This window comes from Amphibalanus amphitrite, unplaced genomic scaffold, assembly GCF_019059575.1.
Source record: "Amphibalanus amphitrite isolate SeventyFive unplaced genomic scaffold, NRLGWU_Aamphi_draft 000034F_arrow, whole genome shotgun sequence".
In the NCBI taxonomy this organism is placed as follows: domain Eukaryota; kingdom Metazoa; phylum Arthropoda; class Thecostraca; order Balanomorpha; family Balanidae; genus Amphibalanus; species Amphibalanus amphitrite.
This window is the reverse complement of record NW_024881530.1, coordinates 1,372,272-1,398,427: the sequence shown is the minus strand read 5'-3', so window position 1 is coordinate 1,398,427 and position 26,156 is coordinate 1,372,272. Positions and strand designations below refer to the sequence as shown.

At 50.0% G+C, this 26,156-nt stretch overlaps 1 protein-coding gene across 1 annotated transcript in view; it reads left to right on the top strand.

The window, feature by feature from the left end:
- LOC122369330 (kinesin heavy chain-like) overlaps positions 1 to 26,156 on the top strand; it is a 60,358-nt gene that overhangs the window by 15,310 nt on the left and 18,892 nt on the right. The window contains exon 3 of the mRNA XM_043343998.1: positions 21,768 to 21,995. Within this exon, the coding sequence (XP_043199933.1) occupies positions 21,768 to 21,995 (228 nt within the window). The remainder of the gene's footprint in view (positions 1 to 21,767; positions 21,996 to 26,156) is intronic.

Genomic DNA, 26,156 nt, shown 5'->3' with positions numbered 1-26,156 from the left:
TCATCCACCATGTCCCATCTATGCTTATCGGCCCCCCCGTCGAGACCCACCACCGTCACCATCGACTCCTGCGTTGTGTCGCAGGCGACGCACCGTCCCCAGTCGGCTCTCCGACGTTCGTCGTCTACGACCCGATGTCCCGCGGCGCCCGGGGTGATCGGCGTAGCTTACCGACCGGCCGGGCGAGCGAGCTCCTCTCTCGGCTATAATTATACCAGTCCAGGGGGTGAGGCGACGGTCGAGCAGCGAGAGAGACGGGGATGGGGAACGCGGCGCACATAGAACACGTGTGGTGTGGGGGAGGGGGAGGTTGGAAGAAGGAGGGGATGCTGTGCAAGGGTTGTGGTGGTGGATGTTTTGAAAGGTGTGCAAAGTTAGAATTATGGCGGGGATAGATGGGGCTGATGCAAACAAGCAAGTGTTGAGTGATACTCGAATAGGGAGACGAGCTAGGTGATATTTTGTTCGTCAGGGTCCGGATCCGTCCGGGTCCGGTCTGGCCATTAGGGTCCGACGGTGTCCGGCACGGCCGCGACAGTCTGTCTGAGCTGCTGGCTAGCCTGTGTTTGCCCCAGGCCCACCGACCTGTCTGAGACAACACAAGCGTGTGCCGAGCCACTTTGTCCTGGGAAAGGCACACCGCGGCTGTGAGACGACTGAAAACGCCGTCTGATTGTGAGTGGTGGCTGGAAATGGAGACATTCAGACGGCTGATGCAGCTCGTATTTCGTCTGGGACGGATGCGATTGTGGCGAATTTACTGAAACTTTGCAGAGTTGGGGCTTTATTGCGATAGTTTTCGGTTTTCCGTCGACAAGACTCAGTGTTCCAGAATGACTGGTGCTACGTCTCTTTGGGGTCCATTTGGTTTTCTTAAATGCCATTTGACATGTTTATAACCTTTGTTCAATGATTTATTTCTGTTACCTCTGTTTGACCTCTTTACTGTCCTCACTATACAAATCCATGACATCTGCCTAAACGCACTAAACATAATGTTTCCGCCAGACTGGCTATCAGACACAATCCTTCTTGCAGGTCTTCAAGCCTTCATCTAACTTCATTCCAACTTTATCCGAACTCGCTAACTCTATTTCGTCCCCTCCTACTCACACCTTTCGAACGCTCCCTGTCACCTCACTCCTGATGTGTTTGTCAGTCCCGTTGACCAGCCCTTCGCTGAGTCCAGACATCACGTGGCGGAAGAGTCACCGGACACGTATGCCCCTAGCCGCACGTGTGCCCGCGGCCGCGTCAGCCCACCTTGGTTAGTCACGTCTGACACTGGGAGACGAATGGGCTCCGTTTGTCCCTTCCGGACAAGTAATGACTGGCGACGGCCGTTATGACTGGCCGTGAGAGAGCGTGCGGCGTGGAAAATGGTGCTGCGCAGCGCTCTGGTGCGGCGCGGTATTGGTGTACCTGATGTATGGACGGGTGGGGAGAGCGGGCAATATCGATTGCGGATGGTGCAGCACTTTGGTGAAAGAGGCATGGACAGTTGGAAAGGAAGGGGCATCAAATGCAGATGCAGTGCAAGGGTGCAATACTACAGATATTGGCTTGGCATGAAACGGTATATCTTTTATCGCTCACAGCCCACAGGTGATACAGTGTGTGCTTCGCTTTGGGGGGCTGGCTCAAGTAAGGCTTGAGAGGCTGGACTGAGGTATGGAGGGAGTATTGAACGCTTTGGTGCAGGATTATCGGACACCGTTGTGGAGAGTGAATTATAGTGTTGAGTGTTCCGACTACACTTCCAACGTGGCTTCCACCGTGTTATGAACCTAGCCCTTACTTTTGAAAAATTAACTGTCATTTCCTTTTCTCTCCTGCCGTTGTTGCTTTGATCTTCCTCTATTTGCACCATCGTCTGTTGTTATGTCCTGCTGTCGCGAACCGGGGCAGCCAGCGTCACCGGACAGCGGGCGCGGTCAACCCTAGCCGCCCCCGCCCCGTGCCGGCCGCCACCGCCCAGCCGCCGCCAACGCTGGCCGGCGGCGGTCGATAAAACCAACCGGGGCCCGTCTCATCGATACTGGCGGCGCCGGCGGTCGTCGGCCGTCTCACTACCAACGGCCGACGGACCGCGCCCCGGCCGGTCCGACGGACGGGGAGCGGGTGTGGCCATTGCTGTGTCACCGAGGTCACTGAGGGTCACTGGGGGTAACAATAGGGTCATATAGGGGGTCACGGACGGAAAAGGGTCACCTCAGTGGATGTCATGGGGGGAGGGGCCACTGGTGGTCACTGAGGATCATTGATTGGACGTTGAGAGTCATTGGGAAGTCACTTAGGGAGGAGTGTCCCTGAGATGTCACCTAAGGTGACTGAGGGATCATTGTGAGGTTACTGAGGGTTACCGATGGCCACTGATGGTCACTAAGCCTTCTTTGAGCCGTCACTGAGCGTTTAGTGATGTTAACTTCGCTTTGTCGCTGGACGTTGTAGAGAGAGAATTAAGAGTGTGTTTGAGGACCGATAATGGCGGTGAGAAGTGTGAAGGGGAGATGCAGTTTTGAATGGATGTAATACAGGCAGAGTTGATGGAATTTTTCTTAGACTTCACGAGCAAAGGCTATTTTTACATTCGTAATGCCGAGAGACCTCCGTTTTCTGACCCGTGGGCGGTCTCAATCGAAAAGCCAGGAGGGCTTCACTGGGCCCCGTCGGCCCCCGTCAGCTGGTGACTGCGTGATACCGCCATGATAGAGTCGTTGGCTTTTCATCGGTACCAGCTGGGACCATTCGGTTATTTATTTAGTTAAAGCACAGCGAACACGTCACAACTGCTACGACCTCGGTCTAAAGCATCCCTGCTGGAAAGTAGCATCATCCGTCAGATATGCTCAGTTCGTGTAGGTTATTTGATTCACAGAACCCGTCAAAAACATCACCTTTGGAGCAGTGAACTCGCAGGCATATATCTGACTTGAAGGCGACCTGGTTCACGCCGGTCTTATTGAAATGTTGCGGCTCTGCGCTGTCGTTCGGCGAACAGTTTCCTGGAACGATCCCGAGCGGGGGGTGCAGAATAATCAATGAGCACCGTCGAAGGTAGTGACCCCTGAGGTCAGTCAGCGGAGGGGGACAGGTCTCTGGGAGGTTGTAGGTGTTATGTCTTACCTGCTGTTGCGGGGTTTATCGAAGGGCGTGTTCAGAAGGAAACACGCTGCATATTTGTTGATAATATCGGTAAAGACGTGACTGAACTTACTGGAACCTCATGCTTTCGAGGAAAATTCCATCAAAGTATTGGCTGTCACCAGGCGCAGATTTCTTAGTTGTAGAACAAACATAAATTTAGTAATTTCTGGTTTCACCAAAGAGTTCGCTGAACAGAACTATTCGAATGCTGTCGGTGATCACAGCTTGCCTTCGTCCTGTTTCCACGGGCCGTCTGTGTTGTGGAGACGCAGGCTTGCTGTCGGCAGCGGCGGCCTCAACAGAGGAAGGTTTCCGACACAAAAACAAACAAGTGCGCCGGCCCTGCGCGGCCCGGCTCGCTCACGCGGTCCGTGGCGGTGATCGGCTGTTTTTCCGGCCCATCGGGCACCGTTCGCGTGCTGTCTGCAGCGTGTTCGAGGCCTTACCGTCAGCCGCTGACGGTGATCGGTTGTGATCGCTGATTGGCGATTATCAAGGGCCGTCTGCATTCCTGTTGCTATTGTTTGGATGATTAGATTCGAGTGGGGTCACGCGTGCTCGTCTGGTTTTTTGCCCTTTCAGTTACACCGCACCTTCAGAGCATTCTGAGGCACACAAATCCGGGGGGAAACATTAACAACGTAGGTGCCCTGTCGCTACCTGCTGCCTGCCTTGTCGAAGACGCTTGGTTGCGCTCAATGTTGCACACTATTGTCAGACGCATTTGGAGCCGAGTTCAACAACCGCTACGATTTTCCTATTTGCTCTTGCACAACGCAAGGGAAACTTTATCAGCACGGTGTGTGCAGAACAATGAACGAACGTTTATTTTGACTACAAACCATGAGCGTGGCATGGTTTCGAACAATGAATCCATTAGACTGCCCGAAAAAATTCACTTCATAGCTCTCTTCGATAACATCACAACCATTTTTATTATCATTTCCCCATGTTATCACTGGGTGCCGCGATTTGCGCCCACACGGCTCCGGCCCGTTCCGTCGACTGCGCCCCCCCCCCCCCCGAGCGACCCAGTCGTCCCTGTCGTGCCGCCTGCCGCCTGTGCTGAGTCAGGCTCACAGCTGTTCGTCGCGCCGGGATGACGTCATTAGTGTGTCGGGTGACGTCATTGCCCTCCATGACACGCCCCATCCGGTAGGACAGACTTGGTGGCGTCCGGATCGGATCGGACCCTCGAGAAGTGCGAAAAAGCGCAGAAGAACTTTTGGGTTTGGTCGGAGATATGCGTTGCTGTTCACATCCGGCTCGGATTTAGACTAATGGTTCCGGTTGTCGGTAATGGTAGCGCGGATATGGACGCTTCGCGAGACGTTACATGTCATAAGGTATTGATAGGACTTGACGTCGTTTGTTACACTGTCAGAAAGACGGCGGAGAATGGGGCGAGCTGGAAGTGGCACACGGCGCAACCACCGCGGTGGTGAGGCGTAGACGGTGCACCGTCTACGCCTCACAGCATGCAGATTCATTATTAATTAGCCCCAAAATAAATATTTTATAGCATCCAGTTACCCGCAACCGCAGCATGATAACTATTTTTTTTTTTTCTACGCCGCCACCCATTAATAGGTGACCAGGAGTGCCCCCACCCTCGAACCCAGCGACACACAGTACCCTTACGTTAACACCAGAGAAAAACAAAAAAAGCAATGTCGCGGCACTCCCAGCTAAGAAATGGAAAAGAAATAAAAAGAAGACAAGAAGGGAGCGAGGATGTAGGCATGGTATAATCATAAGATAGAAAGTAGTCAATGTGCTCATAAGTCATTGACTGACCCCCCACTACAATCCCCAATAAAAAAGGTTAAAGTGATCATGGGAGACCCAGCCATGCAGAGAATTTAACATTTATACAATTTTCTGAGTAATATGCAAAATAATATATGCATACATTATCTGGTCATTTTAGCAGTTTGCTTTTGCTGGAGCCAAGTGAGACCCCGCAGCTAAGCAAAGCTTGTTGCCGCTCGGTCTCACCGGTTCCAGCGATGGTTATTGGGTGATATTTGATACCACAATAATACACGGTAGGACGTCAATACAAAACACTTACATGTAACACAACGATGTAAACAAACAGCATACATCAACGTACATTCGTAATGCAATAAGAGATGTAAATAACATACATCAACATACAACCATTATTACCATCATCAATGGTATTATCAGCAAGTGTGTACCTACATATGTATTACTGGTCATCGTACCTGGGGTACAGTGAAAGAAGTGATAAAAAAGAGAAAAAAGGTACTGTAACTGTACAGTGTACCTACTGTACCGTACTGTACTGTAAAAGGAAAAAAAGGAAAAATTAAGGCAGTTGAGCCTTTAGAATACAGAATACAGAAAATATCTGTAAACAGACAAAAGGCATATAAATTATGATATACATATGCACACATACACATACACACAAATACACACACATACACTGATACACATATACACATACATACATACATATCACACATATACACATTATATACCATATATATATACACATATATATTAATATGTATAGCGTATATAGCATATACATACTCATACACAGCATACATATACATATCATACATATTAAGCATATGTATATTACACTAGTTATGATATCTACAGCTATGTAAAACTATGCCCCCCGGTATGGCCGGATATCTGCACTGGACACTAGGGTGTGTCATATCTAATATTTTTGTCTCAGATCAAGCGCTTCCGCGGATATTCCTTGTCCCTGGGTTCATTGAATCCCATTGGCACTGTTCTTTTTTCGCTGCACCGAAAATTCAGGCGGCGCGGGCCCAATCAATTTTGACATTTCCCGTGGCGCCCGGCGTTGAAGTCCCCATACTGAACACAATGAGTACCGTAGCGCTAACACCAGCCATATGACTCGCCGTCGGCCTGTAGCGGCCAACACCGTTTGACGGTTAAAATTCGATTGCTATTTCTTGTTTAAATGGACGTCGGACGAAACATATTGTTATCTTAATCAGCAGGGGCGCGGGAACTACTTTCCGACTGGGGGGGCACACCATAATAGAGATTAACCTAGGGTACCCCCAAATCTAGTTTTCTCACCGGTTTTAGGCCACTTATTTTTCACCCCTCGGCTTTTTCAACAAAAAAAGAAAACATTTGCAAAAAAAGTGTGGTATTTAGTCTCAAAGCTGTGGGGGCACTGCCCCCACGGCCCCAGAGTTGGGGGGCAAGCTGCCCCCACTGCCCCCCGGCTCCCGCGCCTATGTCTTAATGTGTTGAGGCCATTCAGGGACCCACAGATGATTCATATAATAGGATCACGCTGGGCATTGGCAAGACTATCACGAGTGGGGCAGGGAGAATGAGAGCACGGATGGACAGAGGGAAACGTGAGCGGGGTCTCGGGTATCACCCCTCCGTCGGCAACACAATGTGTCGGCTTTCGAGTCATGTGCTGTCTCTCCGAGGCACACGAGCTTGCGAAGAACGTGGGTGAGTCTGGTTTCAGCTGCGGCGTGAGCAGAAGTGCGTGTGGCGCAATCGAATCGGACTATCCGTGCCGCAGTGATGCCGTTGCGAAGCAAGGCGAAACATTTTGTTATCGGGTCTTCCAGTGTGCTGCCGGTAAATCATCTGCCTACAAACAGAGATGTAGTGAACTATGCGAGACTCTTGGCAGGGGATAGAAAAAGTGAGCGGACAGTCACTGCATGTTTACGTGCGAAGCAAGTCTACGAAAGATTTCGCCGATCGAACAAGGTACCCAAAAGAATGCGGGAGGGATAAACGAAACAAAGTCTTTCTGAAGCGAGTCTGTTTCGTAGTAAGCTTTTTTACATCGCCCGCTGCCGCTGTAAAGATCGGCGAAGTCCTGTCCGCTTACAAACCGGGTACCGCCAGCGGAAGTAGCATTCCTTCGAGACCAGAGAGGAGTTCGGAAGATGAAACTGAGTGGTGTGGACTACGAGGAGACGAGGAAACGACGTAAGACTGCGAGCCTTATAATGAGACGGGAACGGAACGAGGGGAGGGGCGACGTGGGTCAAGCTGGTCCTTCCCACCTCCGTACCTATTCCAACGGCGTCAATATCGACGAGACAGGTCAGGTAGACTCATCGGCAACGATCGACACCAACGACAGCAATGAAGACGTCACAAGTGAATTTGAGATGCAGGAATGCATCAAAGACTCAAACGATGATGATATGACAAACACTGCACTGGCAGCTGACTGACAGGTATGGTTTATCCAACCGTGCTGTAGCGGCCGTCATCAACGGTTTTCAGATGGATATCGGTCGCGTAGCGAGCGGCAAAACAGAATTGCTGGTCGACCCGAAAAAGTATGGAGAGAAAGATGCCGGGTGAGACAAAGTACAGTGGCAGCGCGGGACCAACAACACAGCGACGCTGAGCTCAAGGCCATGTACTTTGATGGAAGGCATTATCAAACTAGCACGGGTCGAGGCGGCTACAGGGCAACTGAGGAACATGTGGCTAATGTAGCAGAACCAGGAAATCTCCAACTTTACGCCAATTTCGGGTAAAGCCATTGATCAAGCCAATGAGCTGATACACGTTGCCACTCTGGCTAATAGGCTGCGGTGGCGCGGCTGTCAATACGGGCAGACCTGGTGGAATATGCCGACTTTTGGAGCTTATTCAAGAGGAAAACGGTCCCTTGGTTTGTTTGCCAGCTGCACTCGAATGAGCTTGTACTCAGGGAAGTGTTCCAGAACTTGGACGGCAAAACCAGTGGACCCGGATCATTCACGGGGCCGTTGGGCAAAGCAGCCGGCTGCTCCGTGCACCGTCTTTCTCCCGTGAAGTTCCGACCGGTGAGCGGCCCAAGGCTGGAACTGCCGGACAACATCATCGCGGACCTCAGCAGCGACCAACTCCTGCCGTATCAGCTCACCAGAGCCGTGCGGACGGGCAACATCTCCGCAAAGGAGGCCTGGCCTGCAAGAAAATCGGTCCCCTGAAGGTAGGCAAGGTAGGCAAATGCTAATTCAGTTGAATTCAGTTTGCTATTAAATGGCAAAGATGCATCTTTTCTGTGTAACCGTTTTCTAAATAGAGGATACTGTCTCGCTTGCATTGCTTACATCCATATTGACAGCGTCTGTCGACGCTAACAGGCGAAGACGCGCGCGGCTGGTGTTAGTGTTATCAAACGCATTACGCCAAACATGGAGACTGCAACGCCGGGCGCCACGATAAATCCCGAACTTCTTTCAGCCGGCGCCGATCGAATTTTCGATGCATGGAAAAAAGAACTGCTCCAATGGGCTTCCATAGACACAGGGACAAGGAAAATCAGCGGAAGCGCTTGATCTGTTTCTAGTGACACACCCTACTGGACACTGTATTTACGCGGCTCCATTTCGGTCTGAGTGCTTCCACCGCTCGGCTGTGGCGGCCGGAAACGAACAGCTCTGCTCCGCTCGCGTCGTGCCCCCAGGCGGAGGATGTGAGGCGGACTCCAGTCGACCGCACTGCCGGCCACCGGCTGACGAGCCAGCCGGACGACCTTCGCTGAATTGATGGTATCTCTGAGAATTTGGGAGGATGAATGGATGAGTCTCGGGAACGAAAACAGGGACACGAGGGTGTGACATTTGAAGGTGCTTCTCTATTGTTCAAACCTTTCAGTTCGTCCAAACACTTATGTGTCTCGAGAGTTCGAGACTATGGGCTGAAAACATCTCTAGGCCTTTGTCGGTGTTTGGACTCGTGACTTCAGCGTCTGTCTGCCTCTCTGCTGAGCAGGTCTGATTAGACGGTGCGCGGTCGGTAGCTCCCCTGTGCAGACGCCTCCACCCCTCTGTAACCTGCAGCCGACACGGCTCGGTAGCGTGTCTGAACGCGCCCTCACCTGACCTGTCTGACCCGCTCTGACCCTGCATGTCGAGAGCTCTGCAGAGCGGCCGCTGTCCGAGCGTCTGCGCCACTGCTCCCGGTACCCCTCCCTCCGCTCTCCGCCCCCTCCCGGCACTGCAATCGCCGCGGCGGCGCCGGCTCTAGGTCACGTGTACCGCCCCCTCCATTGCCGTGATGCCGCTGTCACAGCCGCTGCTGCAGTCATTGCTTCAAGTTTTGTTCATGGCGGCGATATGAACTGCTCTGCAAACAGTCACAGCAATGCACGCACTGCGGAACGCTGATTGTGCCGCCTTGGCGCTAGCGTTGTTTGAATGGTGGCTGGCTGGCTCACTGCGATGTGTGATGGCAGTCTCCGCATGAGAGTTTCGGATGGCCAGTGAGGCTGTGCCGGTGGAACTGGCGCTGTGTGCCGGTGATAGAACACCGCTTTACCGTAACACGTTAGAGCGGGAAGAGCGCTATACGGTGGGATGACCGCCGAACCGGTCCTTTCACCGAACTTATCACCCGCATTTTCCCACAAATCCACGCTTCCCTGCGTGGTTGCATGAGTCGATTTCCGATTATTTTTGGAGTCGATATTTGTACTCAGGGATTGTTTTTGGAGACGGAAATTGCTTGTTTTCGTGCTCTTGTTCATTGTTTAGCCTTGTTGCCATCCGTGAATGCGTATGTAGGGTATTTTTGAAAAATACCCTACATTTGGTAGCCCGCCTTTTTGCACCAACGAAAACGTCACCGCCCGTTGTTTCCGTGGCCGACGGGCGCTGTTGTCGCCTTTGTTGAGGTTTTCCGCCTGAAGTCGGGAATGTGGTGCATGGCCATATTGACCTTGCAATGACAGGCTAGTTCTGCGAATTCTTTGTAGCGGTGAGGCTTATTGCCGCCCGCCGCCAGCTCGGGTTGGCGGCTCGTGGAAAATACTGGGGTCGCCACACCGCTGTGGCGGTTCTGCGACACCTGAGCGAGCGTCATTTCAGCGAACGACATTTGAGCGAAGCCTTTCCAGCGATTATCAATTTAAGCGATTGACTCTTTCAGCGATTGTCAAGTCGGCGAATTCAATCACAGCGATTATCAACTTAAGCGAGGACCAGAATCAGCGAAACCAGATTGAGCGAATATGTGGAGGTCAATGGGGGACCAATTGAGCGAACACAGTTACAGCGAAACCGAACGCGACGGAAGTCAATCATTTGCTACTTTTCGGAAATTCTTGCCCTTGGAATACCCGCTTGGTATGTGTCATGCTTCAAGCTGCGCGCGGCAAATTAAAAATTTGCTTTTAAGAATGGAAACCACAAAATATCTGGCCTCATTCCGCAACCTTGATCTGGAAATGTGGAACGTGATAGGACGATGGAAGGAATGCCAAGGACCAATAATAAACTCGAGGGACGGCACAGGGGGATCTAGTCTATGTTTCAGGGACCTCACCCAAATATCTGGAAATTCGTACGTTGCTTGGGGCAAGAACAAATTGTACAACATGGGGAACTGATCCAAATTCAAGCGGGGGAATTTCGCGAAAAACAGCGCAATATGAATCTCTGAACATACGTTTGGTCATCATTTTTGGCAAACAGCAGGGGGGGGGGGGTGAAATCGAACCGCTGGAATTTTTGAGCAATGTGACATTAAATTTGGAGCTTAATGTCTGAACTTTGAACGTGACATCCGCCATCCAGTTCCGGATAACCATGAAAGTTCCGGAAACATTCGTTGTACGTACGCTCGCAAAAAAAAAAAAATGCACCGTTACGGGACGATGAAGTGTTTCGCTGAAATGACAGTCGCTCAAACTGTAGTCGACGAAAAAGATGTCGCTGAAACATAGCTTTTGCTTAAATTGGTAATCGCTATATTTGATAATCGCTCAATTTGATATTCGCTAAGCTGCCAGTCGCTGAAAATGGTTCGCTCAAATGACGTTCGCTCAAATGACACTCGCTAAAGTCGCTCGCACCGCGCTGTGGCAGGCCGGCTGGTTGGGGGCAATCGAAACTCGAAACGATGTCTGCACCACTGGTTGAAATGCTTACTTTCGCCAGCTCAAATCGATTTCGATGGTGAACTTTCCCTGTTAAAGCTTAAAGTCTGTGCTCATGGCACTTCACTTGTTCACTTTGCTTATGTTCACACAACATAAGCAAAGCTTTGGCGTCTGGAATGTAATCGCTGCACCTATTCCGCTGGCACAGTGTCGACCCGCACTGTTTCGAGCAACCGTCGGTGCTGATGGTTTGACTCGCCGTCTGTCGTCGGACGCCGCACGTCCCCAGCTCTCCCGTTCGGACCACTCCCGATATAGACCGCTCCCCACCCTCCCCTCCTTCCCCACCGGACCCGGGGGAAGGCCTCGAGCAGTGCCTGGGGCTCGGCGCTCATAACCTACCCGCCTCCAGACCCTTATCACTAACGCCTAACGGTCCCCCAGCCCCCTTCCCCTACCCCTTTTCCCGTCAGCTAGCGGACCGACCCGACCCCCACCAAACACGATTTGGCAGCACTGTAAAGACGGCTGCTGGGCGTGAAGTTTTCCCTTCACCATAGGGTTTACACACAAACTGGTCAAAGTTTGAGCCAGGATATACTAGTCTAAAAATGCAAAAAACGAACAAATTTTGGCATCAATAGATTCAGCATTTCATCGTGTGCCTCAAACCGTCCATCATTTGGCCTCAAAGGAGGTAAAAATTGTTCAAAATCGAAGTTGAAAAGATGCTTTCTGAGCACATAATCTGGTAGCAATCACGTGACCTGCTATAAGCAGCTTATCGATAATTTACAAACATAATTATTAATATGCTGCTTTAAACAACATAAATCATACATTTTGAGCTTTCAGTACTTTAAATAAGGTCAAAACATCGCAAAACACAAAAGTTAATACAATAGTCACGTGGGTGTCAGGAAATGTCACAGGTGCGTCAAATTTGTGACTGGGGCTTTACTTTCAAACATCGGATCTACCTGTTTCTTATAGGTATCTTGGACCGACCGACCGCCCCAGGGCGTGTGGGCAGATATGGGCTCTGACCCCAGTGACCTGCGGGCTGCTGTAGATGGGAAAATGGAAAGGAATGGTGGCGACCTGTTTTGCTGAAAGCTCTGGAGGTGTTTGTGGGATCTGTAGGTGTGCCTTGGTGCAACCTTTGTGAGGATCGATGGAGAGACGAGTACCTACCTGGCGCTTTTAAGTTTTGTGAAGTTTGTTTGACGGCTGGTGGAGCACAGGATTTATCGCAAAAAGAAAACAGTCGTGCTAACGGGTCCCGCGCTGTTTCTGTAACTTGTTAAATGCATGCAACGTGTGCACTTATATTTTGTGTCTCCACATGTCCAGTACCCGCGATACATTTTATGATTTTTTAGGTTACCGTAAGGTGGGGCCATTTGAGACAGTGGGGCTATTTGAGACAGTATTTAAAATTGGTATAAAATAAAAACCGTTTGAAATTTATGCTTAATTTTGCTCAGGCGATTTACTGCTCGATTCCACACCTCCCTGTGCAAAAATATCACAAAAAATCAAACGATCTTCATTTTATAGCGATTTTAAATACTGTCTCAAATAGCCCCACTGTCTCAAATAGCCCCACTTTACGGTATCTGCTTCACACTGCTCTGTTATTTGCATCCTCGTTTCAGATATTTTTCCTGCGAGTTTTGTGCCTCCAACTTTTTCTGATTTCCTGGTGGTTTGCGATGCTCGTACCTATGTCGCCCGTTGATTCAATTTTTCCTGTCTCATAAAATCCAACTACTCGCTCCTTCCCCACGATAAATGATGGTCGTAAATGCTCGTGAAGTCTGATCAGACCACTATCTCCACACTGTAACACCGCGGTGCAGCTACTCTCCCCTCGCATTCCCTCCTCTCTCCTCTACTCTTTGCCTTTTCGGCTCTCCGTCACCTCGTACTCGACCATAGCTGGCGATCAATCGCGTGACTGCTCCCTACAGACGCCCCTTGCCGATCCACACTGCAGTACTCAAGATCGAATGCTCTGTAGAGCCATTTCCGTCTTATACCAATTATGCTGGCCGAATACTCGCTGCTGCCTGTGTGTCTTGCCATTGCTAATAGCTCAGAGGAGTCTTCCGCTGTAGACACATCCTGTGCCTGTTCAGGTAGCTGTTTTTGTTTTTGTCGATAGTGCATACTACAGACACAATTCATAGCTAAAACTCGAAATGATACGGCCCCACCCCGAACCTCCAATTGCTTCAAAACACCACTACAGTATTATACACCACTCCACCCCACCCCACCAGACCACCTCGCCACACGCCACATGGCAGGGTGGAGCGGCCGGCAGTGCGTGCTCGCCCGTGCTCGACCGCCCCATGCTGTTTTTGTCGCTCCGGTGCCGGCTGTGTTTTCAGTTCAGTGCGCTGTGTTTTCGGTGCGCTCCGAGCTACACTTTCAACTCTCTAAGCGGTGCTGCACGGGGCTGAAATCGGCGTCAGGCTGGGCTGGGCACTTGGGCAGGGTGGTTCGACTGTCGAGCTGTATCGTGCTGGGTTCCCTGGATCTCGCTGGGCTTACACCGGCAATGGGCGGCGCGCTGCCGCGATATGGTGTGCTGCAGGCACCAGGAGCCGTCAGACTGTCAGTAATTGATGGCAGACACTCGTGGCGTACCGTTGGGGAAGGGAGGAGAGGAGGGTGGGTTGGTGGCGGAAGACGGCTCCTGAACGACCGCGCTCTGCACCTGGCTAACATGGTAGTGTAAATTATATGAACCGGAACAGGAAGAATGTAAGAGAGGGTTTGGACAGGCTGGTGAAATGTGAGGCGATGAGATGGTTTTTCGTCGAACTGGCACGGATGTTCTGAGTTACTGGGGCAGTCGCCTTCAGCTACAGACCGTCAGAAGAACCTTACGTGACTTCACACCAGCAAAACAAGCGTTTCGTGTCGACCCTAGCCCAAAAATAGCTCTGCGAAGTTCACGCTCTCGTAATATTAACCACCTACAAGCTTGGCTAGTAGAACGCTAAGCATATCTCCCGGTAGCTACGGGATTGCCTCACCCTCACATCCGTGACCAACACGGAACCGAACTAGCCTCCACGGTCCGGAACTAGCCGTGCAGCTCACCACAATGCTCACAACCAGCCACAGTTCGTGTGCCGAATGAAAGTACCCACCAATTACGCGGCTGCCGCTGGGTTTCTCTGAGCGTGCGCGCAGCGGCCCGCGGCGCCACCGCGCGTGCCTGCGGCTGTGGGGAGCCGTGCGCTCTGTTCACCCCTTCCCGCAGCCGCTCAGGCGAGCTCGCGTGAGCTGTGTCAGCGTGGTTATGACTGGGCATAGTCGTCGGCGGACGATGACAATGGGACGAAATGGGTGCCATACTGTGGCATGGGGAGGGAGGGAGCTGGGTGGGGGAGGGGTGTCATGTGACGTAGTGCATTTGACAGGAACTACGGTGTGCAGGGGTTTTGTTTTGGTGATAGTCGTTAGGGAGAAAATAATGTTGTTATGGGTGTGTGCCTCTGTAATTCATTATGTAGTAGGTAGTTCATGTTTTCGTGTCATTCGTGCTAGCTTAGTTTGTTTGAAAAGACAACACCGCCCCACTACAAGCAATCAATTTTCAGTGCGATCAATACATTTGTTAGGTATTGCCGCTCTCTGCAGCCAGTTTATGCTTTGAGCGTAGTCAGATGTTCAGAGATTACCATGCGTAACGCTCCTTCCGCTATCTGCATGAACTTAAGTACAAACATTGAAATGAATCATCTCCAACTCCATGTTTGTTTGCGTTCCTCCCGCCTTACGCATAGCCACTTCTCCCCGATGGGAAATCAGCCGGAAGCATCTGGCTCACGCAGAAAGACTGCTAAATTAAAATGGACTTCCATTACGCTGTAGCCTCTGATTAGCTTCAATCGGTGACTTTAATACCGCATCGATATCAAGGTCGACTGATATCGGCAATATCAGCGATGGAGAATATCGTCAATGAGGGTGATATTCTCTGGCGATATGGAGAGCAGCTAATATCGACTTCGGTCGGATGTGCCCCGCATTGCGTATGCGAGCTGGATTGGGAGGGCTCTGCAGACAGGATTAGAGAGGAGCCAATAGCCAATAGATGCCTGAGTCTTGCCGGGAATAGTTTTGAGCTACTGGAGTGACCTGTATCAGACTACTACTGGTGCTAGGAACATCTTCGTTTTGAAGTATGTAATAGAGTGTATACTGTACACCTAGTCGCGCTTTTTGAACTCTGGAACTGCCGGCTAGATAATTGGCCATAGTAAATGAAAATGTTGCAGTCTTTGATGCAAGGGAAGTCTTTCCACTCTTCCACATTCTGTTGTTTTTTTTCTGAAGAGTCACGGTCGGTGACAGTCATCAGGGTTAACTAGGTCATTGGGTAGCCTCAGAATCCCGCGTGGTGGGGCTGGGGTGGGGTGATGCCACCCAGTCTCGTTGGTAATGGTCGCCGACCTCTGCCAGTTGGCCCCGGGGCACACTGAGCTGTCATTCCGGGGACACGGTTTGACTGAGGTCAGCTGACGGTAAACGAGGCGACAGACGGGAGGAAGGATAGGGAGTGACGCAGGCAGACATGTGAACGTACAAGACCTGCAGACACAGAGGGACACATAGGGTGTGTTCCAGTCGCACTTCCTAACACCTCTAAACTCCTCCAAGAGCAAGATAGAGGAGGTTGGAGCAGGGCCCTCCTTGGCTTTGTAGGGGTTAGAGCTGCCACTGGAACAGGGAAGCAATCTTGGAGGAGTTTAGAGGTGTTAGGAAGTGCGACTGAAACAGACCCATAGACGTTTGTACGAGCGGACGGACAGACAGAAGGACGGACGAACGATTGGAAGAAGGCAGTGAGTGGGACAGGCGGACCGACCGAGACACAGGCCGACGGCCGAACACATGGCTATGCTGGCGGGCTGGCGGACGGACAGGCGGAAAACGCTGACACATCGAAATGCACCCACCGAGGGGCAAACTGGCCGCGGTCGCTGACATTGCTGACAGGTTCTGATGAGACGAAACGACGCGAGGCGGTGTGGGACGGACGGGATAGAACTGGGAATGGATGGAACGAAAACGAAATATTCTCATAATAGCATAGCTACGCAATGTTTCTTAGACACAAGTGATGCTGGTCGGCCACTTCAAACAAGGAAATCGTGAAAAGTGACCGTCGTGGCACGTGCCACGTGAAAAGTCAAGGGTGTTCAAGCAGTTTTGCAAAAGTAATGATTTTGAGAGGCCTATTTCTCAGCAGCGGCTTGAGCGATTGTCTTGCGGTAATTTTTATAGGGTAGCTGCTTCCCTTCTACCAAAGGTCGGATACTCTTGATCTATGTGAGTGACCCCCACTGCACGTGCAAAATAAAAAAGAAGAGGTGCCAAAGAAGAAAAAAGAAGAGGTGAAGAGGTTCCCATTTCAGAAACTCGGTAATTACTGGGGCGATTTCGCTGAAACTTGGCATACAGGTAGGCACCCACCAGGCAATGTATTCCCATGTGTTGTGGTTAGGGTGCTACTGCACGTGCGCACGTGCAGGGGGCGTTTCCAGATCTCGAGAACGGCTGGGCCGATTGCGCTCAAATTTGGTACACGGTTGGGGACCGGTTAGTAGGGTGCCGTGCAAAAGTCATTTTGGACCCCGTTTGCACGTGCGCACGTGCAGAATGCCGCTTCCAGATCTCAGGAACGGGTGGGCCGATTGCGTTCAAATTTAGCACACCGCTAGCGACCGGTTAGACGGGTGCTTTGCACAAGCCCGTTGGAAGTACCCTCTCGCCCTTCCGCACGTGCAGGGCTCACTATCTCGCTCGCTCGTTCTTCGCCCAAAAGGCGTTTTACTGGTTTTATGATCTCCGACGTCACTTATAATCGCCTGCAACCGCCACTCATAGATTCAATGACTTGACCCAAGCCCCCAGCCAGGGGCGAGTAATCAAACTTTTTCTAACACCACCGCCCAATGCCACACCACTCTTAGTGACATCATCTTTGACTTGTATACCGTGCCTCACTTCACCAGACCAGCACAGGGACCACGGTCCCGTTCTGCACCGTCCCTTGCCGCCGTGCCCGGTGTGTGTGCCGCGCGGCGCGCGGTCCGCCGTGTCGCCCAGCATTACTGACGTCATCGGTGACACGGCCGGCCGGCAGCGGGCGGAGTTTTTTTTTTTCACCAAACCGGTCACGCCGTGGGAAGGTTATCTCTAACCGCTCCGCTCGCGCGCGGTTTCCTCGTGTTGCGGTCACTGTTGTTCCGCAGTGAGGTCGTCGACGCACCGACAAGGCTGTTTTTCGACGATGGGTGGTGCCCTTGAAGTTGTCAAATATGGTTAATGCGCTGGATTTACGCAGTGAGCTAGATTGAAGCGCATTTGCGAGACTTTCATTTGCGCTAATGGGATCATTCCTTTTGGTGGAAGTGGAACTAACACGCTAAAAAGCTGGAATTTCAGCCTGAACGGTGCGTTGCGAATCCCCGTGCGCCGATGGGGTGATTTGGATGGACACCGGTGCGTTCATTTGTAGTCTGGTGCTGTTCCACTGGGTCCGCCGCCTACGGTCTCCGCAGTTTATCGCACTACGCCCCAGTGGAGCTGCAGGATGGTGATGCCTATTTGATGGTCGTATGGAAGCGTGTGGATGATAATAGGGTATGTAAAACCTCTGCAGACCTACGTTTTGAAATTGGAAATGTGTTTTTGCAAGCCTGAGCTTCTGTTTTACTACATGACATTAACTGACGGTTAAATGATTGATCGGTAATCAAGTATCAACCCTCCGCTCTGGACTAAACTCGCTCTCAGCTGCTTCATCACTGTCCACTTAGCGCCTGAAAGCAGCGCCTTCCTGGAACACCATTGAGGCCGCCGCACCTCCCTTCTCGGGCCGGCCGGGCGCGGCGGCAGCTTTGGCCAGCCGACCATCCGTCAAACATAACGGGCTGGCGCGGTGGACGCGACCACACGGAGACACACGGACGGCGCGGGACTGTGCCTGCTGTCACTGACCACAGGGACCATGCCTTACGTAACTGACCGCCGGCCACTGGAACTGAGCCTGTCGTCACTGACCACCGGCAACGGCTGCTCGTTGTCCGCCGCTCGCCGCACGCTGCACGCTGTCCACAGCTTGCTGTCCGCTGGCTTCCTACCATTCGCTGATCACGACTCGTTTGTTAACGGCGTCTGCTGTAATCGTCCTTTCACTTTCACACAATCCAATCTAATAGACGTTCCTTTCTATCCCCCATTTTCATCAACGAGCACGTGCTAACACAAACCAAGGCCTCACACCGCGCTGTTCTATATTCACAGCCCATCGGTGATTGCTCGCAATTTACCTGTTCATGTTTGACCCCGTGAACCTGGCTCCTGACATCCTATTCCATCGCTAGCATGGCCCGCCGCCGTGTCCACGGCCGGTGCCGACGGTGCCAGTCATAAAACTCGACACGCTGCCCGATGAGTCATCGTTGTCCGCCGTGCTGGATCAGGGCGTGCTGGGTTGCAAGGTGGACCAACAGCCGATGTGGCTCTTATGTAGCAAGGCTGATTCTGCCTCCGCCCCTCGCCTTTGCTCTTCCTTCGCTCTTGCGCCGCTCTCCCACGCCCTCGCTTACATCCATGTTCAATGCGGATCTTGTGCGGGGAGCTCTAGTCTGTCTAGTCTAGCACTTTAGGACAAGACTCATGAACCTCACTGTGTGTTGTGAATTACCACCGCTCTCGAGACGCCTTATCGTTCGCCGGCGGTGTCGAGACAAACACTTTGAACGGCACGGTTTATCTCGATTTGCCGCGGTGTCGCACGCCTGTTTGGCTTGACGGAGTTGCTCTGACCGTTCTGGCTGTGTTCGGGACTGGTTGATAATACACGTAACTGGCGCCGGCTTGGTATAACGGGATATGGTAGCACGATGGTGCCAGGATGTAGTAGGAAGCTGCTGAACCGAAAGTTACATAGAGGCAGACAGGGCTGGGCATTTATACTTAACACGCGCACTGTAGCGGGTCTGAGCCGAACACGAACTGCAGGGGGGGGGGGGTTGAAAACAACCCCCCCTGAGATCTCGAAAACGGCGCAACGTAGCGACAAGCGGTAAACGGCGTTGGATAGGTCGGGATGTTATCTAGAGGAAATACTAAGGTCATTTTTGTCCTAGGTCAAAAACGAGGTCACCAGAGGTCATAGAAGACAAAATGTTACGATTTTCACAACGGGAATTTCGCGGTAGTTTTTCTTGAATAACTCGTTACACTGAAGAGATAGAGAGTTGATTCGAACGCCATCGTTCTTAGCTCGTCAAGGCGCATCGAATGATATATAATATGACCTCGAAAGGTCAAGTTGAAAATTTGACCTCAGGTCAAGGTCATGACCTGACCGAAATAGGTCATGTTGCATATCATTCGATCCGCATTGACGAGACAAACACGATAAACGTCGAACGGAGTCTCTATCTCTATTCAATCTCAAGTTATTGAAGAAAAACTGTTGGTGACCTCAGGTGACCTCAGATGACCTGGAGGTCACCTTCCAAAGGTCACAAGTGATATGTTTCGGCGAAATCACCAACAGGGACCTGTAATACTATGATCCTGAGCATATTGAAGACATAGGATGGCATTCAGAGTAAGTTGAAATTTCTCCCATTGACTTATAATGGGCCGGTCGCAAAAATGACCTGACCTTAGGTCATCGATATAAAAATTCCGAGATATACAAATTGTAGCTCGTGATGCCCTTACTACTTCCTGCGGGTTTCAAGATCCTATATCAACAACTGTGGGCTTGGTGGGATTGCAAACTTCGAAATTTACGTTCTGAGGTAGGGTCACTTGACCTGACCTGGTGACCTGACCATAGGTCACCTGGGGTCAAAATTTTCACTCAAGGTGCGCAACAGTTGGGAGAACAGGTATGCAAAATTTGGCGGCGCTGCGCGCCGCCGTTTTCTTGCAATCTGCGAAAAACCACAGGGGGGGGGGGGTTGAAAACAACCCCCCCCCCTGCAGTGCGCGTGTTAATATTCATTGTGTATTTGAACTCTGAGCTACTTCAATGCATTACTCTCAGGAGGCCAATGAAATCCGAGGCATATGCTGTGCTGCCAGTCGTAGCCTCCTATCATTCGTTGTTCATTTATCTGGGTTCGTTGTAGTAATAGTCTGATATCAGCGCTATGCGCCGGCTCCATTTGAACCAACCGCTTATCTATGATTTAAGCTACTCCGATCGGTACTCTATATTTGGGATCCAGCTGCCCCGGCCCGCTGCTCTGAAACGCTCTCTGCGGCTGACACGAGGGTGGGCGTATGTCGGTCGACTATCTTAGCAGTCAACTGTAATTTCCCCAGAGATCGACACTCCAAAAACCATGTTTCAACTGAGCCAGAGCCGGCGTATTTCACTGGCCACGTGAAATGACGGTCGGGATATCGCTCGCCATTTAAAATGCATGGGACGCGAACCCGGAAAACAACGCGGAATATGCTTTTATACCTCAGCCCACATGGGTCAGTCAGCGCCAACAGCGGTTCTATGCTTTAGCGTATTACCATCGCTGAAATGTTTTTGGTTGCAGCTCCTCTGTTCGCGTGTTTTCGTGCATAAGCATATGCGTGTGCGTGTGTGGGTGAGATACGGTGTCGGATACTCCAGCCTCACGCCACCACCCGACGGGAGCCCGATGGGCGATGTCGGTCCCCTTACGTCATCCCGCATAGTGTTTCTGCTCTGCCGTCGTAGTGCTGTCTCCTGTTGTGACTGGTGGGATAATCTCGGTGGTGGGGTTATGAGGTTGTCGTAGCATCGGATCGGTCTCTCTCTCTCTCTCTCTCTCTCTCTCTCTCTCTCTCTCTCTCTCTCTCTCTCTCTCTCTCTCTCTCTCTCTCTCTCTCTCTCTCTCTCTCTCTCTCTCTCTCTCTCCTGTCAACCTGTATCTTCTCTTCTCTATCATTCATTCGCCATCTTTGTTCTTCCACTTTTCTTGTTGGTCGAGGGCTGTCTCGAAAGTTTTGTCGCTTTAAATCAAAAGTAGAACGAAAAATAAGACTTACAACGCACTACGCGGTTCTGAAAAGCAGAACAGACGTGACCCATTCGAGGAATTCAGCCTCTACTCTCCGAAGAGGCGGTTTTAATGAGGGTGGCGGAAGTCCTATGGTTAACTTTGTGCGCGAACTCAGAAGTCTGTCCATTGTGTCTGCTTGGTTGTACCATTCTGTGGGCTGCTTGTCATGAAATATTAACTTAATATTTTGTTCTGATTAATTATGCATGCAAGGTGAATTTCTATCCCTTGCCCATGTTTTACGATGTACCGTAAGGTGGGGCTATTTGAGACAGTGGGGCTATTTGAGACAGTTTTTAAAATTGCTATAAAATAAGAACCGTTTGAAATTTATGATTAATTTTTGTTCAGACGATTTACTGCTCGGTTCCATACCTCCCTGAACAAAAATATCACAAATAAATCAAACGATCTTCATTTTATAGCGATTTTAAATACTGTTTCAAATAGCCCCACTGTCTCAAATAGCCCCACTTTACGGTACTATCCAGTGCCAGTTGAATTTCCTGGCTGTCGATATTTGCACTGCTTAACGGGACAGCTAACGGTGTTACTTGTTTTTTTTTTCGCTTGTATCTATAGCCAAGCGTCTTCTTAGTAGGTATTGTCTTTTTTTATTATAAATGCTGACTCTCGTCTTTGTTTGTCCTCAGATGTCCTCATGGGTTACAACGGCACCATCTTCGCGTACGGCCAGACCTCCTCTGGCAAGACGCACACAATGGAGGGTGTGCTGGGCCGGCCGGACCTTCAGGGTATCATCCCTCGGATTATCGCCGACATCTTCAACCACATCTACGGCATGGAGGAGAACCTCGAGTTCCACATCAAAATCAGCTACTTCGAGATCTACATGGACAAAATCAGGGATCTGCTGGACGGTAAGTGGGGGAGGAGGGATTGAAGGAAGGGACTGGATGTCAGTCTATGGCTGACGCATGGCTTCCACTCGTTCTCTGCTATATATTAACCCGCGCGGGGCTGGGGTCTCCAGCCGAACGCGCGGGGCTGGGGGGGGTAAATTTTACCCCCCCTGTTATCTCCCGAACTAATGGTCCGATTTGGAAAATTCAAGCGCCAATCGAAAGCTCTCATCACGAACTACTAAAAACATGTACTTAATTTAAAGTTTGAGGTCAAGGTCAAGGTCAGGTCAAGGGTACAAATTGCAAGTTTCTACAGTATCGGCCTTGCACCGTAGTTGCCGAAGAATGGAGTCATGGACTGAGACTGATCGCCCAAAACGTGTTCTTAGGCTACCAAGACAATATTCGTTGCATACAATATCATTCAGAGGTCAAGGTCAAGGTCAGGTCAGGTCAGGTCAGGTCACCAAAAAACAAAATATAGAAAAGGGCATGTGCGACACATGTTTTATGGGTCATTTTACTCATAGAATTCAATAGGCATACTCAATAAGTGATATGGACCACCTCTGGATGAATTTCAGGTCGAGGTCAGGTCAAGGTCAGGTCAAGTGAGGTCAAATTTTGAAGTTGGTTGTTAAGGCCTAATAAGGTGTCTATCTGATGCAGTTTTTCACGGCGAATCGAATGGTGCTATTTTTGTTTCCGTACGAGGTCTAGAACTTCCAAAAAAGTCATTTTTCAAAAATTTTGTGTGTCGTGACGTCATAAAATTTTGAATAACTCCCACATTTTTGAACCGATTCTTCTAAAATTTGGTATGTAGGTGCACATAGACCACTTCTCTGACATATATCCCGGTTTTTTCGATAGACTCAAAATTTTGGATTTTATAATGATTTTCCCAAAAAAATCAGTTTTTTGAAAAAATTTAGGCCAAAATCCAAAATTTTCAAAAAACCGAGATAGCCATTTGAAAGACAAAGTAAAATTACGTATAACCTTTTTTGTTACGTCTTGATTCCTTTAAAAATGAAGATGTTAGCGGCGTTTGAACTTTTGCCGTTTTTGAGGCGAAAATGGCGAACATGACGTCACTAAAACGTCAATTTCTCAAAAATTTTCCGACAGATTTCGCTCAAATTTTCAGGGAACGTGTCAAATTGATGTAAGAAAAGGTACTGAAAGTTTGGCGGCGCTGCGCGCCGCCGTTTTTGAGATATCGCAAAAATTCGCGAGGGGGGGTAAAATTTACCCCCCCCCAGCCCCGCGCGGGTTAATGTATTCGTTATAACGTTGTCGTGTTTCAATATTGCTGTTATATCATCCCAATCATGTTCAGGAACACCACACATAACTCGCTGACGTATGCTGTATGCTAGCGATCTGTGGTAGCGCTGTGTGAATCCTGCCAATAATGTGCGGACCGTAAGATGCATGACTTCTCTGAACTATCTATTACATACCTGAGAAGTGAGTACCGACTGGTTAACATTGGTCGGGTCACCGACCTAACTCTCGTCCTCACCATCGTGACGGGGCCATGCACTGAGCGTCGCACAGTTATCTTTGGCGCGACAGGGTTCATCTGATCGCTTCCGCCCATCTGTTGCTGTGCCTGCTTCCTTCCTGTCGTGTGTGCGTTGGTATCGGTGCCAGCTGCGTAGGTGGGGTCGCTGCAGGAGGAGGGGTGCTCACGACTCATGCGACGGATTGATGTCATGGATCATCAATCACAGTGTGCCTGTCGGTGAAGTGACTCGCTGGTTGGTGTCGCACCACTGGCACCAGTCACCGCTGTCACCAGTGGTGCTGGTGGAGTGACTTGCCGACTGTCACCACTGGTGTCGTAACACTGTCAATGCTGTCACCAGTGGTGTTGCTGGTGACACCGAACAATGAAGACACAGGTGGGCCACCGAAGGGTGTCAGTCAAGCTTACCGGTCGAAGTCTTTGTACGCTGCCGTTGTAGGATTTTATGGCATGTAAGCTCACGGTGTGTTATGTGGGTTTTATTGGTGTGTCCTTTGTTGTACCTATACACTCTGTTGTGTGGGAAAGTGACTTGTAGGGTGCGCCAACGGGAGTGCACTGTTTTTCAAGTAATGGCCAACGTATTTTTGTGTTGGAGAGAAAGTGAAGCGGGAAGCACTGAAGCATACTGTGAATGGATGCCTGATATTAAGAACGTTGTCGCTTCCAGCTGTGAGCTTCAGGTGTTGCATATCTTTTCCGTTCTCTTATGAAAAGTTCTAGAGTGTCGTCATCTGTGTCTTTATTGAGTCCATTCAGACACCTTACTGCCAGTTGGTATTTTATTTCCACCATTTCCTGCCTCCTTCGGCTGTGGCGTATTTCAACCTATGTGTCTGCCGCTGACATTTTGTCGTCACTTCAGGCATTTTACATCTTTGCTGCGCCATAGCCCAACGTAGCCATTGCATTCGTTATATTGCAGCATGTCCATGCCTGATGGGCAGACAGAAACGGCATGCAAGCCTACTGTTTAGATGCGTCTGCTATATGTGGACTTGACTATACGAACCTCCACCTGCATAGTTGACATATATGCAGAAAGAAAGAATACAAGAAAGAATAAAGAAAGAATGAAAAGAAAGAATACATCCTTCTAAGGTAGAAAAGTGAGATCACACATAGATATATAGTTTCCCGCTGCTTATATCTGCGTGATGTGTTGGTGTTAGGTCAATCTCTGTAATGGAGTTGTCAATATGGGTGTGTGGTGCGCGTTGAAGCTGCCATATCGCATATCGCCAGCATTGATGTGCCTTCTGCCGGTGGTGGCAGATGTTTTCATTGGGCCGCTGTTAATGGCGGCAGCAGTGTAGAACGATGAGTTGCAGGGTGACATCGCGGCCAGACGTCATCGTGCCGCGTCATCGTGGATGACGCCATCGTCTTCGCTGCATGTGTGCTAACGAGCTCCTCTCGTGCGGGATGATGATTGGATATCGGACTAGTTGCGTGTTCGGTATTTGTGTCATACCTATGCCGGAAATGACCGCGTTTTGTTTTCTCAACAATTGATTTTTCACTCCGAATGTTTCAGTCGTTGTTGTGTTGAATTAATGAATAGACTGTTCAACTGTAAGAAATTACAGGCGTAGTAGGTGTGTCACCTTTTTAGTGATAATCCTACAAACATTGGCAAAAACATTCCACCTTGTAGCCATTCTATACCTTCATGTCAAGCCCGCATAAAGCACAATTTCGTTATTTATGGTCGTGAATTGCGGCAATTTGTCTTCGACTTGCATCATATGAATGAAGTGCGGTTTTGAGCGTTATTTTCATCTCGGCGTTGTTTGTCTAGGTGTCTAGACTCTGGTAGCTGCAGATGCATCCATCATGGAAATGCATTACGCTGAAACACGCGAGCTGCTGTGGCGAATATCCGTCATGCTATATTACAGAGTGTAGTGGGGAAATGTTGCAGTAATCTCAAAGCGTAGAAGATAAATCGAATCGCTATATATGTATATTGCCGAGTACACTGTAGTTGCTACTTCTCATTTCTGAGCTTTACCGCTCATAGACACGGAAGAAATGTCCGTACAACTTGCGTGCGATGGTTGTGTGCAATCAACTGTTCATATCTGGCATATCTTGCAATGACACATGTTCAAGGTCAGTTACGTCCAGTAAAAGCGCATGTTTCCGTTATGATATCCTTTTTTGTCTGTAATTTCTACGTAAGTGACGGAAGCGACCACAAACAGTTTTTATGCTTCGCAGGGCTGTGCAACTCGCGTGCGTCTTTTACTGGTATCGAGATAATGTTTAATCCCGCTGTTGAACTCGTTTTGGTGAATATTTTATGGTGCTGGAGATGGCTTATGGTGCTCTTTTTGTTCCTGTAAGGTGACTGGGTACTGAACAAGGTCATCTGAGGTGTTGTTTCAAGGAAAGATTATTATGAAATGTGTGTTATGTATTTATCATGTTGATCTGCATTTGTTACAGCTATAAATCCTGTTTTCACTTTATGGGCTCCAGATGGCGTACCGATCTCCTGATTAAAGATCTGGATTATTTACTTTGTTAGGTGTGATCTTCCCGAGTCTCGACCTGTATTCGAGCTCGCATTTTTACTTGCTGTGTTTCTTGTAAGACTTCACCCTCTAATGTCCTGACATGACCCCTGGCTCAGGCTG